This window comes from Neodothiora populina (genome assembly GCF_041146345.1).
Source record: "Neodothiora populina strain CPC 39397 chromosome Unknown canker_contig_15, whole genome shotgun sequence".
In the NCBI taxonomy this organism is placed as follows: domain Eukaryota; kingdom Fungi; phylum Ascomycota; class Dothideomycetes; order Dothideales; family Dothioraceae; genus Neodothiora; species Neodothiora populina.
Genome location: NW_027191413.1, coordinates 1,519,461 through 1,534,620, shown reverse-complemented (window position 1 = coordinate 1,534,620; position 15,160 = coordinate 1,519,461). Strand labels below are relative to the sequence as shown.

The 15,160-nt window shown below is 50.5% G+C and overlaps 7 protein-coding genes across 8 annotated transcripts; 2 read left to right on the top strand and 5 right to left on the bottom strand.

Moving 5' to 3' along the window:
* Positions 1–142: 142 nt before the first annotated feature.
* Positions 143–910, bottom strand: AAFC00_002863 (uncharacterized protein; the record flags this gene model as incomplete). The annotated part of the gene is made up of 1 exon (XM_069342247.1): positions 143–910. The coding sequence occupies one exon, from the start codon at positions 908–910 to the stop codon at positions 143–145; it is 768 nt and encodes a 255-aa protein (XP_069198748.1).
* A 404-nt stretch (positions 911–1,314) lies between these two features.
* AAFC00_002862 (uncharacterized protein) lies at positions 1,315–2,435 on the bottom strand (the record flags this gene model as incomplete). The annotated part of the gene is made up of 4 exons (XM_069342246.1): positions 1,315–1,915; positions 1,992–2,166; positions 2,241–2,310; positions 2,370–2,435. The coding sequence occupies 4 exons, from the start codon at positions 2,433–2,435 to the stop codon at positions 1,315–1,317; spliced, it is 912 nt and encodes a 303-aa protein (XP_069198747.1).
* A 732-nt stretch (positions 2,436–3,167) lies between these two features.
* Positions 3,168–5,249, bottom strand: AAFC00_002861 (uncharacterized protein; the record flags this gene model as incomplete). Its single annotated transcript, XM_069342245.1, has 1 exon — positions 3,168–5,249. The coding sequence occupies one exon, from the start codon at positions 5,247–5,249 to the stop codon at positions 3,168–3,170; it is 2,082 nt and encodes a 693-aa protein (XP_069198746.1).
* Positions 5,250–7,279: 2,030 nt separating this feature from the next.
* Positions 7,280–8,694, bottom strand: AAFC00_002860 (uncharacterized protein; the record flags this gene model as incomplete). Of its 2 annotated transcripts, none has more annotated exons than XM_069342244.1 (2): positions 7,280–8,475; positions 8,547–8,694. In XM_069342244.1, the coding sequence occupies 2 exons, from the start codon at positions 8,692–8,694 to the stop codon at positions 7,280–7,282; spliced, it is 1,344 nt and encodes a 447-aa protein (XP_069198744.1). The 2 variants fall into 2 exon arrangements, with proteins under 2 accessions (XP_069198744.1, XP_069198745.1); XM_069348041.1 differs by having other exon boundaries at positions 8,547–8,673.
* Positions 8,695–9,190: 496 nt separating this feature from the next.
* AAFC00_002859 (uncharacterized protein) lies at positions 9,191–10,540 on the top strand (the record flags this gene model as incomplete). Its single annotated transcript, XM_069342243.1, has 2 exons — positions 9,191–9,390; positions 9,445–10,540. The coding sequence occupies 2 exons, from the start codon at positions 9,191–9,193 to the stop codon at positions 10,538–10,540; spliced, it is 1,296 nt and encodes a 431-aa protein (XP_069198743.1).
* A 284-nt stretch (positions 10,541–10,824) lies between these two features.
* On the bottom strand, positions 10,825–12,075 carry AAFC00_002858 (uncharacterized protein; the record flags this gene model as incomplete). The annotated part of the gene is made up of 1 exon (XM_069342242.1): positions 10,825–12,075. The coding sequence occupies one exon, from the start codon at positions 12,073–12,075 to the stop codon at positions 10,825–10,827; it is 1,251 nt and encodes a 416-aa protein (XP_069198742.1).
* A 510-nt stretch (positions 12,076–12,585) lies between these two features.
* Positions 12,586–14,812, top strand: AAFC00_002857 (uncharacterized protein; the record flags this gene model as incomplete). The annotated part of the gene is made up of 5 exons (XM_069342240.1): positions 12,586–12,702; positions 12,758–12,906; positions 12,988–13,010; positions 13,068–14,368; positions 14,426–14,812. 5 exons carry the CDS (start codon positions 12,586–12,588, stop codon positions 14,810–14,812), a joined length of 1,977 nt encoding a protein of 658 aa, XP_069198741.1.
* Positions 14,813–15,160: the final 348 nt, after the last annotated feature.

Here is a 15,160-nt window from a genome sequence, read left to right as displayed (position 1 = left end):
GGCTGTCAGCACGCTTGGATAGATAACCCTGCTCAATCTTGGGCAAGGAAGAATAGACTAAAATTGGGTATCTTTTATTGGTCTTCGAAAGTCCAAACTCACCAATTCCGCCACAAACCTGTGAGACGTCTGATTCCATACTCTAATGATTGAGCACAACGGGCTTGCCCTGCTCCCACGCATGTATGCTCTCTCGAATATTGATCCAATACCTCAACTTGACCGCCTCCCGCTTAGCCGTGTCGAGATCGTCCGTCCTGAACGCCTCGTCGAGAATAGCCACACTGGCATCGACTCTCTTCTCATTCGTCTCCTTGAGCGGCACGAGGTCCTCCTCAGTCTGCGCCTCCTCAATCACCTCCCTCGTCTCCAACACCTCCATCAGCAAGTCCTGATCCTCCACTTTCGCCGTCTCGTCTTCCGCGACGTCTATGCCCCGCAGAGAAAGCAAGTACTGCGCCCTCAGCAGAGGATTCTGCAGCGTCTTGTAGGCCTCGTTGATGCGCGCGCTGGCCGCTTCAGCCTGCCTTTTCTTGTCCGTCGCCACTCGGTCCGGGTGCGCGCGTCCCTGTAGCTGCAAAAACTCTCTTTTCAGCGCGCCGAGATCGAGCGCAAACGTCCCTGCCGGGGGGATCGCAGCGGGTCCGAGAGAAGGAAAAATGTCGTAGTGGGTTTGCGGCAGGATGGATTCCCGCGATGTGGTGTTTGGCGGCGAGTTGTTGTGGGAGGGCTTGTCGTCTCTTCGTACCGAGGTTGTGGAGAAGTTGTGCGAGGCTGATGGCGCTCGTGATGAGTTTTGTGTGTCGCTTGCGAGAGGCGCTAGGCGCAGTGCTGGTTGTCTCGTGGTGGCTATCGAGGCGATTGCTTTGCGTTGCAAACTCCCCTGTAGACGCATCATTGATGCTCGCATGATTGTGATTCTGTAGGGTTCTGAAGACTTATTGACGCTGTTTTGATCCTATGAAGAGGTGCTGATGAACTTTGCAGGATGCGTGATGATTAGATTGTTGGTCTTTTATGTGATACTTCCTTGTTTGTTTCCAAGGATTGTTCGGAACTTGTCGATGGAATCTTTTGATGTTTCTGGAGTTGCTGGCGACGTCACGAACACATGTGCTAGTCCCTTTGCGGAAATTAATATATTGCATACACTGTCCCCCCTGCGTGGCTTCCTCGAATATAGAAAGAGACGAGATATTCACATACTGTACAATATACTTTACACGATCGGACGATGACAGCAAGCAAATTCAAGTTCAATGCTGACAGATATCCATCTAACATCTTGTTTCGCGCCTGCCCGATCAGTCTCATCTAGATAGGAACAGCAAGAGGATTCATCACCGAAGCCCCGCCATCAACCACCAGGTTCGCACCAGTGATATAAGACGAGAAGCCAGAAGCAAGAAAGCCAGCAACGCGAGCAACCTCCTTAGTGTTTCCCGCTCGCTCAAGACCAATAGTCTGCTGTCTGACCTTGTCGCTCTGCAGATCCGCAGGGGGAAGCTGCGAGTTGAGTCCTCGCATGTCCATACCCTGCAGACTGACCCCGACATCGATCTGGCCGGGACTGATGGCGTTGATACGCACATTCGTCCCCTTGAGCACCGCGACGCCTGCGCGCACCACTCCCAGTGCTGCGTGCGAAGACATGGTGAACGCGGGTCCCCAGCATCCTCCATATGTGCTTGCCACGCTGGACACGACGATGATGGACCCGTAGGCCACGTCCTTGGGCGCCGCGTTCAGGTAGTTGCCCTTTGCTGTTGTCTTTGCCATGGCGGGTGGTCCGTATTTCAGCGCGAAAAAGGGCGCCATGCTGTTGGCTTCGAATGTCTTGTATAGATCTGCGGGCGTCGTCGAGGTGATTGATGGTGGGCCTAGGAGGCCTGAGGACGTCACCCATACATCGAGACTGTGCGAACAAGCTCGTCGTCAGTATCAGTTTCAAGGCGAGTAGATCTATGGCAAGAGCATGCGAGCTGACTCACCGGCCCCATGCATTGAGCACATCGTCAATCAGTGTCAGGGTGTCTTCCTCTTTCAAGCCATAGGGGTAGCCTATGACTTTGGTGTTGGGAAATTGCGCGTGAACCTCGTCGACCACCTCCTTGTAGTTCTCGAGTCCAATGTCAGAGCATGCATAGATGACTGCCGCACCATGCGCTAAGAGTGTCGCCCACGAATCAATTTCGCCAATCCTCAAGAAGAGTGGTCATGTATTTCCAGTGAAAGCTCACCTGCAAGCTCGAGAACAATCGACTTGCCGATAGCCTGAGCACCACCCGTGACTATACACACGAAACCATACTGTTGTCTCATAAGTACATGAAAAAGACACGCAGTGAAGCTTGCTCTACTCGACTCACCAGCTTTCCATCTGCTCTGTACGGCGAGAAGTGCTCGCTTTCGGACTGATGTGTTACTCCTTTCATACTGCTAAGGTAGGTACAAGACGCACACGATGCGCTAACAGCAGACAATATATGTATAAGAACAGCGAGGCCTAACAGAATATTGTTGCAAACCTCACGGACGTCGCAATATAAGAGATAAGCTCAGAGCGCGCGCGGGAGAACAGCAGCAATAAACAACAACCACCGCAACGGATCACGATAACATGGTGTTGAAGTCATACCTAATCAGCAACTGAGTCTCCGGAGAACCTTGATCTTGTTGAACGGCGCCCCGGAGCTCTCGCATTTCTTTGGTAAGAGGAAAGTGCCTGTCGCTGCTCTTGGTGCATTTTACTTCTTCCAGCCACGTCATTGGCGCAACCTTTCTCCACGGAGGTACCGATAAGAGATTGTGGGATAGTTCTGTGGATCATACCTCACTTCTATACTTTTTCTGGCTTCGCCATACTGACGAACCTCGCCTACCTTCCTTGCTTTACAGGGCTTTGCATTACACAAGAAACACTTTAAAGGCAAGTTACCGAAATATGCACGAGGTGTCTACAATTAGATATCATGAACATGGGTGCAGGAGATGCGAATGCTGGAAGGTAATATCGTAACTTTTGGTTGCATAATCTTAGCAAGCTATTAGGTCGTAAAGTCGTCGCAATTAGATGTAAATGCTCGCGCGCGCGCTAAGTCTAAAGTCGCTGTGAATCAAAGGCAAGGTCATCTCAGACCAATGAAGCCATGAATGTCGTCCTGTCCTCATGATTCCCTTTTGTCGAGGTCTGGCTCCAGATTCGTCTCATCCTCCTCTTTTACCATGCCGCGCATCATGGGACTGGGTAATGCGCTCATGGGCTTCTCATTACCACGCATCATCGGGCTGCCACGGATCATGGGGCTGCTGAATGGAGAAGGACGGCCGTTGCGAGGCGTGTTCTTAGTACGAGCGAAGAAGCTGGAGACATCACTGTGCCAGTCTTGGTCATCGTAATCATCAATGGCAGCTTCTTTCTCGGCGACCTTGCGAGCCATGCTCTCCTCCCATTCGTGGCGCATTTCCTCCACACGTTGCTGGTAGTCAAGCTCAGCGTCGTAGTGCTTTCCAACGCCTCTAAAGCGCTCCCACAAAGATAGATGGTGAGGGTGAATGGCAACTCCGTGGTAGTCCTCCTCACGACCAGCGCGGATGAATGTCCAGCGACGTTCTTGCTCTTTCAAATCGAGACCAGTAGTATCAGGGAGGAATACCAGAGTGAGAAGTGCACCAGCAAGTCCGAACCACGGAACAACCAGGAACTTGGTCTGGGTGTCGATGTAATTGTAGAGAACAGCAGCGGTGAGAGCACCGAGCTTACCGCAAGCAGCACTGAAACCATGGGCAGTCGCTCTGATAGGCGTAGGGAAGACCTCTGCGGCAACCAAGAAACTGACGGAGTTGGGACCGAATTGGTTGAAAAAAGACGACAAGAAGTACATGGCCTGGAAAGCGTGGACGTGCTCAGGGGATGTGTAGTATTCGTAGTTGAAGGCCGGAATCACGAAGAGGATGAAGTCAAGTACGAAACCAACAATCTGCATCCACTTGCGCCCATAGATCTTGTTGTCAATGAGGAAAGATGCAAGATAGTAGCCGCACAAGGAAACACCGACGTTGATCAGGTTGTACAACCATCCCTCCATCACTGATTTGTTGTTAGGAGTAAGGACTTTGATGAACTCGCTTTGGAAGAGCTTGTTGCCATAGAAGAACACATCGTTGGCATACCAGCCACCAGCAGTCGCGAGGAGACGAGGGCCAAAGTAAGAGAAGGTCATTTTGAGTGATTGCTTGTCGTAACCAGTGACATTGGACTTCTTCTTGGCAGCTGCGAGCTGTTTCGATGCAGATCTCATCTTGAAAGTACGGAAGTAGACTAGCCAAAGGGTACCGACGGCGGGGATGGCGAATGAGATGCGGTAAGTCCATTGAACGGCGACCTCGGAGTAAGGGGGGTTGCCGGATCCGTGGTGGAAAATAAGTAGCAGGATGATCAGGATGACTTGGTTGAAGAATTGACCCCAGCCTTGCATCAGGAAAGCAGAAGTGACCTTACGACCACGGTGCAGGCGATCCGACTTGGTCGAGACTTTTCCTGAACCAACGGCGTTCTCCATTCCAGAAGTAGCAGTCATGGGATATTCACCACCGACGCCAATGCCGTAGAACCAAAGTGCCCAGACGTAACAGATGACCCAGCCGTTTTGCGTAACTCCCCATGCAGCAGTGAGCATGAGAAGACCAATGAACATGATAAGAGCATCTTGAATAAGACCCCAGCGACGACCGAGCCAGTCACCAATGACACCGACAAGGATTTGTCCGACAATGATACCAACGATCTCGAGGTAGTCCAGTGCATCGATCCAAGTCTTGTCGCAGGTCTCGAACGTTCCCCAGCAGTCAGGGAATGCAGCTGCAAGAAGAGGCTTGATGTTGCCAATAGAGAAGAGGACGTAGCCTTCAAGACCGAGACCGGCGCCAGGAATAACCATGTTGCGCATGTAGTATCCAATGGGGCTCAGAGGATCGCGCTTGATCATCGCCCAAGTCGCAGAAACCTCTTGTTTCGTTTCCGCTGCATCCACACCTCCCACGAATTTCAGTTTCTTCACGAAGCCCATGTCGGCCCAGTAGGTGCCCTCTGCATCATAACTGTCGTCCGGCTTTAATAGACTTTGGAACACTCCAGCCTCGTTGGAGGACATGGCACCAATATCAGCAGTCGCAACATGTTCTCCAGTGTTGTTGGGTCCATGTGGAACTGCAAGACCGTAGTCTCTGATAGATGCTTCGGATGCCATTGTGTGTAACGAAATGTAAAAGCGCTGACACGGCGAAGAGGAAGCTACTATGTGGTAGAGCTGGCCAAGAGCCGTAAAGCGTGGCTAAGCTCACGTATGTGCAGCGACAAGCTTCTTGTTATAAGCTTAGACTGTGATGGCGTTCTAGAGATGTAATGACGAATGTCCAAGTCGGAAGGTTGCCGCAAGGCACCACGGGAGGAATTTGGGTTTGGCTGTATTTGTTGAAGTAGTAGCACGACGGGGGATGTAGAAGTATTAGTGGTTCGTGAAGAACACCCTGGTACTCAAGAGGAATGTCGGTGGAGTACTCAATAGGGACGATCGGTTCCCGCGGATCTGCACAAGAAACGTGCAGAGTACGAAGACCTTGAGTGGACGCGCAGGAAGGATGATATCCAATATGGTCAATTGGAGACCAGCAGGCGGCCCGGACTGGCCTTCTATATATTTCCCGAACAAAAATAAGTCCGAAATGGGGGTTTAAACTAGGGAGATACCGAGGCGAGGTAGCCATTGGTTATGTTGGCTCAGCGCAGACATTTTTTCCATGCCCTTGCCACGCTTGATGGGGCACAGAACTTGCTGAGAGTGGGCCTTATGCGGGTAACGTTGAAGCTCAGACATGGCAACAATTACGAGTTGGTTGAAACATGGGGCGTGGCAGCTCTAGAAACTCTCTAGGTAACTTTTGATCGACTGTGGTATTTGCAACTTGCGAATTGCTCGATGTCGCAATATATCTTTGTTCGTTCACTGCTCCAATTCATACTTTCCTTTGTTGTTTTGCCTTCTTCTGTCAATCTTGCCAGAGTCTTGGCTGTAGCTATAGAACAATGACAAGCATTAGGAAATAGCAGCCACAACGACATGCCGAGAAGGTTGAAAGCGCCTTCGCTGTTAGCAGGTAACAGGACGTCTGTAGACGTCAGAAGGGCTTGTAGTGAGCAACAGCCAATCAGAATCGAGAACGCGACCTCGTGTCTGGATGATTCGGTGCAGCTCTGCAGACAGATGCGGCGAAGATTTGACTAACTTGACACTAGCTCGAGTCTGGAGCCCTTGATTGACCGTGCCGTAGTTCGCAGCCCCACGTCAAAGACTGCTCCAATAACCCGACAACTAAAGCCGACGTCACATCACGCCGGTGTATAACATTTCACTGCCAACTATTCATATTGTTTGCATACACAATAATGGACAATTGCTTTTTGCGTCAAAAGGGGCATACTGGTAGAAGGGTGTCATATCACCATATACTGTGACACCATGGGTGCTGCCCAAGGCTATTTCCAAGATCGTTGCAATTTTGGTGCCCTAAACGGCAAATGTTTTTTTTTCTTGCGAGGCAACGCGGCGAGCTCCGCTAGGTCTCGTCCCTTGCAACCGTGCATTCCTTTGGTAGCACCGAGGCGAGGCGAGGGGTATGCGATGCGTGCAGGAAGACCATCTGGTCCGAGCGAGAGTAGTGACTGTGAGTGAATCTAGCGAGTAGTGCAAGGAAACACTCACCCGATCGACCTGACATCGAGCCATCTCGTATCCGGTGTGCAGGACGAAGCACACGACCAGGTCGAGCGGAGCGGACCAATGCCTCGAAGTCTTGGTGTGGTACGACTATTTACTGCACGAATGACAAGACTTTACTAGCTTGACATACGGCAGCAGAACGTGTTCTCAAAGACTCCATACATATGTACTTTTTGGCCACGGCCCCAATATCAGCTTCACGAATCATAACCAGTCTCTTCATCGATTCATGCAAGCTTATAAGCGCTGGACGCTTCATATGTTGAAGTAGACCACAGCCTTCACTCATCTCAATTCTGAAATGATCATTATACTGAAGGGTCCGAGCTGTAGCAATACGCAGATAGTTCCAGTGCTCCCATCTAAATGTGCTCACTTTATCTTCATGTCTACTTCTCAGACATCATTTGTATATCTCTTTTCGAAGGATCCTCCTGTTGCATCAACAGATCTTCCGCTATATTACCCATATCTCAGACCAGATAGACATCTGTGATTGATCACTCATCTTCCCCGAATGGATAATTGAACTTGAGTAGGCCATTGAGACCGCCAACCCAGTGGTCCTGACCATCTGACCCGCCAGCGTTGCCGGCTCTAACAATGCTCGGGACACCACCTCCCCATTCTCGTTGATCGCTTCGGATATCTTCACCAACCACCCTCACTTCCATGCCTCTTGTGAGACCCTTCTCCCTCCGCACGCCGTCCACGCTCACTTCGACCTCATCACCTCTATTCTTTTCTGATAAAGTAAGGGTGATAGGTGTATTTGCAGGAAGTACAAGGGGTCTGAACGAGAGAGACCGCGCGCAAATTGGTGTCAGAAGCAGTGAAGACACCAATGGGTGTACGATGCTTCCGCCTGAGCTTAATGAGTATGCAGTCGATCCGGTAGGTGTACTTATTAGCAATCCGTCGGCGACAGCTTCTGTTAAAAATCGGCCTCCAACGTAGATGTTGATTATGGCAAGATGTGGCTCTCTTCCACGATGTAGCAATACCTCGTTCATAGCATACACTTCCTCAGTGGTATGACGCTCCCGTGTGGCTACATGAGAAGATGGCTTTTCATGCGTAAGAGGAGTACCGTCCGCAGCAAAAATGCCGACTTTGAGGCGATTGCGAAGTAGCACGCGCGAGCTACGCGAAGGTCCCATAGATTTTCCACGGACAGAAGACCATCCGGTCAATACAGAAGACTTATCCGCAGCTTCACTGTTTCCTTCAGATTGGAGAAGCGAGCTTCCGTATCCAGCGGCCGCGCCAGACATGAATACTTCTCTGAAAGCACGCTTATGCTCAGAGAACTTCCATTCGCCTAAGAAACCAAGTGTACCCATGCTGAAGGACAGGACAGGTGGTACATCCCTTGCAGTGGCAAAAAGTGAACTGGCATGGAGGATCGTACCATCACCTCCCAGCGTGCACGTTACGTCGACTTTGTCTTGTAGACGTACATTGGCAGGCGTTGAAACTCCAGCAGTGGTGTAAACAGGAAACTCGAGACCTTCATGGACTTCACGGGCGACATGAGGCTCCAGGATTAGAGAAACATCTGGGTAAGTAGAGTTGATATGGTTGGCATACTCGATCATAGTGTCTCTTACGGCAGGTGAGCCATCTTTGATGACCACAAGGACATTCCTAGGAGGCTGTGGCCACTGCAGACAGAGGAGATCATGGTGCGTTGTTTCTGGCGAGCACTGAGTGAGTGTTCCAGCAAGTTGAGCTATATCAGCACAGAGGAGTCTTGGCAGACCATACCTTGATATGATGGAGAGATACGGTCAGGCAGAGCGGCGATGTCCCTGATTTCCCATCGGCACCGTGTCGATGAGAAACATCGCAGTAGCGACCTGTTTGGCGACAAGCGCGCGAAGATGGGCCTCATGCTACCATAGTGTGGAGTCATGCGCGAAGATATGGCTACCAGTGATAAGACCTAATCAAGTTTGCTCGCACTACCTTATCGTTGATCACTTTGTCACGAGCTAGTGATCATGTCGTTTACCAAGGTTAGGTATATTTTGACTACAACACTTAAGACGACTTGGACGAAGCGACCTTGCATTAGTCAGATGCGCACCGTGGCACGAGTCAAGAAGCTTCGATGATGCAATTGGATAAGCCTCATCGGACTTAGGCCGGAGCACGAGTACATCTGTACTAAAATTGAAGCATCACATGCCAGCGTTTTCAAATCCATAATCGACAAATGTAGACGCCTGACCAGCCTGTCATTTTGATGATTCATAGTTTTCTTGCTATCCAAAGCAAATTGACGCCTAGCATACACGGTATACGACGCTTGTGCTGATCAAACCCTCTGAATTCAGACACCTCTACTAGATGGGTCCGGCGCATCCGTTCATCTCAACTTCAACAACATATCAGAAAGTCTGGCCATCATGGTGCAGCTCAATACAGAAGGCATGAAGCAGCGGAAGACAGCCATACAGCCAAATGGCAAAGTAACAACACAGTCTTCCTTGGGTAATCCAAACAAGCTACAGGACGACCATCCCGCTGGACCCGTCAAGCATGGTGGTCCTATGCAAGCTCTGCGGATATTTTTGTTTACCATTTTCTTTACTATCAGCTGTATCTTGTAAGCATGTCCACAACAACTTACAAGTAAGATAGCTGTCTGACAAAGCTGCAGCATACATGGCGCGCAATTACTTGGCTTGCCATTATATTTCTACAATCGAGATTACTTCTATGCCTATATGGCTGTGACCAAGCAGTATTTTGGTCTTTTAGCTACCGTTGGAACGCAGTGGTGGTCACCTACTGTGATTCGTGTGTCAGGCGACTCATCTGTCAGCGGTCAACTCAAGCAGCTTGCCGATGGTCGACTGGAGCTTGACTTTCCTGAACGTATCGTTCTAATCGCCAACCATCAGATCTACACAGACTGGCTGTACCTCTGGTGGGCCTCTTACACTGCTGGACTCCATGGCCACATCTACATAATCTTGAAGGAGAGTTTGAAGTATGTTCCCGTCATCGGCCCAGCCATGATGCTGTACAACTTCATCTTCATGGCACGAAAGTGGGAGAAAGATCAACCTCGCCTAAGACATCGACTTGAGAAACTCAACACGAGGCACAGTGGACCGATGTCAGGTTCAGAGGGCAGCGCACAGCTCGACCCCATGTGGCTACTGATCTTCCCTGAAGGTACCAACCTCAGCCGGAACACACGCAACCGTTCCGCAGCATGGAGTGCGAAGTCAGGCACTCCCGATGTGAAGCACGGGCTATTGCCGCGGAGTACTGGCCTACAATTCTGTCTCTCGGAGCTCAAGGACACTGTCGAGTATCTCTACGATTGCACTATTTGTTACGAGGGTACTTCGCCGGGTCAGCTCGCTAGTGAGATATTCACCCTACGGGCAGTCTACTTCGAAGGACGACCACCCAAGAGTGTAAATCTTCATTGGCGGCGCTTCAAGGTCTCGGACATACCTGTCGATGATCATAAAGCTATGGAAGAGTGGCTGCTGAAGCGATGGCAAGAGAAGGACGAGATCATAGACTACTACCAACGGACAGGTCGGCTGCCCGCAGACCCGGATGCTGTGCGTATCGCAGGCAAAGACAAGCCAGGCAACGGTTACATCGAGACCGAAGTCAAGCCAAAGTCTCAGCTCGAGTTCTGCCAGATCTTCACGCCTGTGCTCGCAGCGGCCTTCGTGGGCAACATTCTGGTGAAGATGGTGAACTTGGTCACAGCAGGAAAATTGCATTCCTGATATGTCTCGTATGAGGTTTGAAGGACAGAATCGATGAGCGAGTCCGTACGACTGCAAAGGGAACTGCATGATGATGACGATATTTTCTACCTGTTCTGCATGAGGATGTAGGCTACCAAGATACCCACTTTAGCGCGACGAAGCATCCACACATCGGACAAGGAATCGATTTGCATTACGGACTTATATTGGAGGGGGACACCAGGAGTATTCTCACGTAAATGACTTAATGGCCTTTCATGAGCAATAGATGCCCCTTGCTTGCAAAACATACAATCAACATCCTACAGAGCGAATCTCGTCCTGACCTTCTCGTCCCCTGCTCTCCATTGCCATTCTTGCCCACTTCGCCTCTGGATACCCTTGTCGATTCTTCTTAGCTTCAAGGTGAATCTCGGTCCCAGCTCCTGCAGACCAGTCTTGATATCCTCGACGCCCTCGATCGGCTTTCCGTCCGTACCCACGATGCTCTTCTCAGTCGCCCTCTTGTCTCTGAAGACATATCTGTGTCGCCTCACAAATATGTAGTCACGCTGGTTGTGCAGTGTCACGACCTGTCGCCCGACCAACTCCGGCTGCGGCGGGAACATTGTTCGGAATAAATGTGCAGTCAACAGACCCAAGGGAGTGCGGAAGTTGTTCAAGATGAGTTCGGGGTTGTGGCCAGTGGCATTTCCGTGACCGGGTAGTTTTGCACCCTCGACCCAGTTGCTGATGCTGAAATGGAACATGGGACCGTGAGGCAAGTGGACGACATCGAGTCCACTGGGCCTCTTTTGGTCTTCGTTCAAGATGATGAGGGTGGTGTAGTCGCGGTTCGTCGCAAACGAGGCAATCTCGCGCACAGAGTATTTGTGGGCGTGGAAGTGTGCCGATCGTCGGATGTATACGCTGTTGGGAAAGAAGTTTGTGAGCAGTTCGGCCTCGTGGTGAAGCATGCCGTTTATGGAAGTCGTGATCAGAACCTTGGGTTCTTTCGTGAGCGGCTCGAAGAGGGAGGGGAATTTGGCGACGAGTCCAGATGGTGTGAGATCCATGTTTGTTGCAGTAGTCGCGGTTGATTGAGCGGGACTTGCTTCTCGTGCTGCCTGCTTTTTCGATTTTGATCCCGTGCCTTCGTCGTCCTCTTCGTCTTCTTCCTGTTCGGAGTCTTCGTCCAGCATACTGTCTGCATCGTCGTCTTTCTCTTCATCCTCCTCGCCATCTTCTGAAGCGTCTTCGTCCTTTTCCTCGGGTTCAGCTGCCTCGTCGTCGTCGTCTACTTTCCGTCTTTTCAACGAGTTCAAGTCGACGCTGAGACCCAAGTTGTCGCCTTCAGCTGCATCCACCTCCGCCACATCCCAGGTACGTTTCTTGTCAATGGTCTGAGGGACATTGCGCGTCCGTCTTTCTTCTCTCAGATGCGGGTTCTTGTCTTCTTGTCTTCTTCTTCTCAATCTCTCATCTCTCTTTTGGCTCTCTTTGGCCTTCTTTTCCTTAAGGTGTTGCTCGCCGCGCTTCACCTTATTCTGAATCTTGTTCGTATTGTAGACCATGATTCCGAAAGCCCGTGGTTGTTTTAAGCACGTGCTATATGGATGTCGTGAAGGGCGAAAAATAGAATCGCCATGTCAGAACAGATTCCAGCTTGAGGCAGAATGAAATAATTATTTTATTGAAATGCGGAGAGATCGATGCTGGACCCTGGGAATCTTGGCACCACCGCCCTCCAAATTTCGAGCCCTCTTTCGTCAACGCATAATTACAGATATCAGATTGCAATTGACTCATTCCCCTGAATGACGCATTGATCCGAGTAGCACATAACGTAAGTCATGAACGAGGACATCCTCTCATTCGCGGTCCTGGACAGTGGGCTGACCAAGTTTTCAGATCTGCATTGGATGTTGAAGAGGATCGTTTGCCCTCCGAGACACCTGAATCATTTCTCTTCTTTCCCTACACTTGGCCTTTCGGAGCACATAGTCTCGGGGAGAAAAGCATTTCATTCCAGTGCTAGTCACTTTCGCGCGTTAATTCAGAGTAAAACGCGCGGCTCATCAGCCATGTCTGCCGATTATCAAACCCAGAAGGGTCAGCCCTTCGATAGAGCCGCATTTGAGTCTCTGCTTCGCCGCAAGACTTTCCTTTGGCAATCGTTCGAGCCTTACGGAGCTGTCAAGGTGCGCAAAATCGACTTGGAAGTAAACAGTGACGATCGACTTACCAAGGTATCAGGGCCTGTTCGATTATGGTCCGCCACTTGAGGGTCTCGAGAACTATGTCATCCAAGTTTGGAGAGATCACTTCATTCGCACAGAGAAGATGATGGCACTCAAATGCTCTATGCTTACTCCTTATGAAGTCCTGAAGACGTCTGGTCATGTGTAAGTTTCTGGATCTTCCGTATAATCGAAGCTTTGGTTCCCGATAACGCATGTGATGAACAATGTACTAATAACAAACAGGGAACGATTCGCAGACTTCATGTGTAAGAATATCATCTTCATCATATTCTAGTGATCAGAAATTGACTTTAGCGGTATAGGCAAGGATCCTAAGACTGGTGAGATCCTGCGAACAGACCATCTCATCAAGGAAGTGCTTGAACAGCGCCTCGATGGTGACAAGGAGGCCCGCGGTGTGAAGATTGAGGCCAAGGAAGATGACCCCAAGAAGAAGAAAAAGGCCAAGGTCAACAAGGGCGCCGTGAAGCTTGACGACGCAGTTCGCGACGACTACACTCACATTCTTGCTGTCCTCGACGACTTCACCGGAGACGCCATGGGCGAGCTGATCAAGAAGCACGACATTCGCAACCCCTCTACCGGTAACGAGGTTGAGCCCCCGGTCGCCGTGAACCTCATGTTCCAGACTCAAATTGGGGCTGCTGGTAACTCACCGGCTTTCTTGAGGCCTGAGACCGCGCAGGGTCAATTTCTTTCCTTCCAGAAGCTTTTGGAGTTCAGCGATGGTCTGCTCCCCTTTGCCTCCGCATCCGTTGGATACTCTTTCCGTAACGAGCTTTCTCCTCGCGCTGGTCTGCTTCGCGTGAGAGAGTTCTTGATGGCCGAGATAGAGCACTTTGTCGACCCAGAGGGTGGCAAGAAGCACCCCAAGTTCGCCAGTGTGTCTCACATCAAGCTCCCTCTGCTGAGCCGTAAGACTCAGTCTTCAGGAAACACCACTCCTGAGATGGTTGCGATTGGCGACGCCGTATCTACCAAGCTGGTGGACAACGAGACCCTCGGCTACTTCCTCGTACGAATCAACCAATTTATGGAGAAGATCGGCATGGATATGAGCAAGGTCAGGTTCAGACAGCACTTGGAGAACGAGATGGCTCATTATGCTTCGGACTGCTGGGATTGCGAGCTTCTCAACTCATATGGCTGGACCGAGTGTGTCGGTTGTGCCGATCGTTCTGCCTACGACTTGAGCGTACACGAGAAAGCCACAGGCCAGCCCTTGAGAGCCCGTGAGCTGCTCAAGGAGCCTTACGTTGTGGAGGAGTGGATGCCCGTACTTGACAAGAAGAAGTCCGGACCCAAGTTCAAGAAGGACGCCAAGGCCGTCGAGACCGCACTCGAAGAACTCACACAAGACATGCGTGAGAAGCTATCGATCACAATGGACAAGGAGGGTAAGGTTGAGCTTCCTGTGGCAAGTGTCGAAGGCGGCAAGGTGGAACTCGACACCTCTGTTGTTAAGTTCGAGAAGCAGAAGAGGAACGTCACTTTCAGAGAATTTGTGCCCAATGTTATCGAGCCTTCTTTCGGTATTGGACGCATTCTCTACAGCTTGATGGAGCACTGCTACTGGACTCGCGAGAACGACGAAGCCCGATCTGTAAGCATGAACAGCATATCAGATGCTTTGACAACTTTGCTAATCTCGATTTCCCAGGTTCTCTCATTCAACCCAGTTGTCGCACCCATCAAGGTTCTCGTGGTTCCTCTTCAGAAGGACCCCAAGTTTGCGCCTCTTGTTCAGAGACTTGAGGCCAAGCTCGATGCCAAGCAAATCTCATACAAGGTCGACCAGACCGGTGTGTCCATTGGCAAGCGCTACGCCCGTAACGATGAGCTCGGTATTCCATTCGGTCTCACTGTTGACTACGAATCCCTCGAGGATGGTACCTTCACCCTCAGAGATCGCGACAGCACCAAGCAAATCAGAGCCAGCGAGGCAGACGTCATCAAGGCAGTCAGCAGAATGTGCAAGGGCAAGGAGACCTGGGCAGAGGTAGCCGCTAGACTGCCAGCTTTTGAGTCTGGAGCACAGGAGGAATAAGTGGCAAGCGAGTCACATTATTATCTTCATAATGTTGTCAATGTCAAGGGGCATTCTTTAATGCTTTAATGCATTCAGATAAAAGTCAGACTACTATGTGATCTGAAAAGTGTCAATGATGAGCAACATACGTCCAATGCCTGACTATGACAAAGGATTTAAGGTGTTAGCGACAGACCTTGTGCCATAGAATAATTATTATGTCCTCATACCAAGATACTCCGTCGACAACCATCCGGGTCATGTATAACCGAAGCTACGAGCAAGAGCGGAATTAGACCCAAAGAGGACACCTGATTGACGCACGTGATCGCGTGATGCTCAAGCCTTAGTGACGTTGTCCTTCTA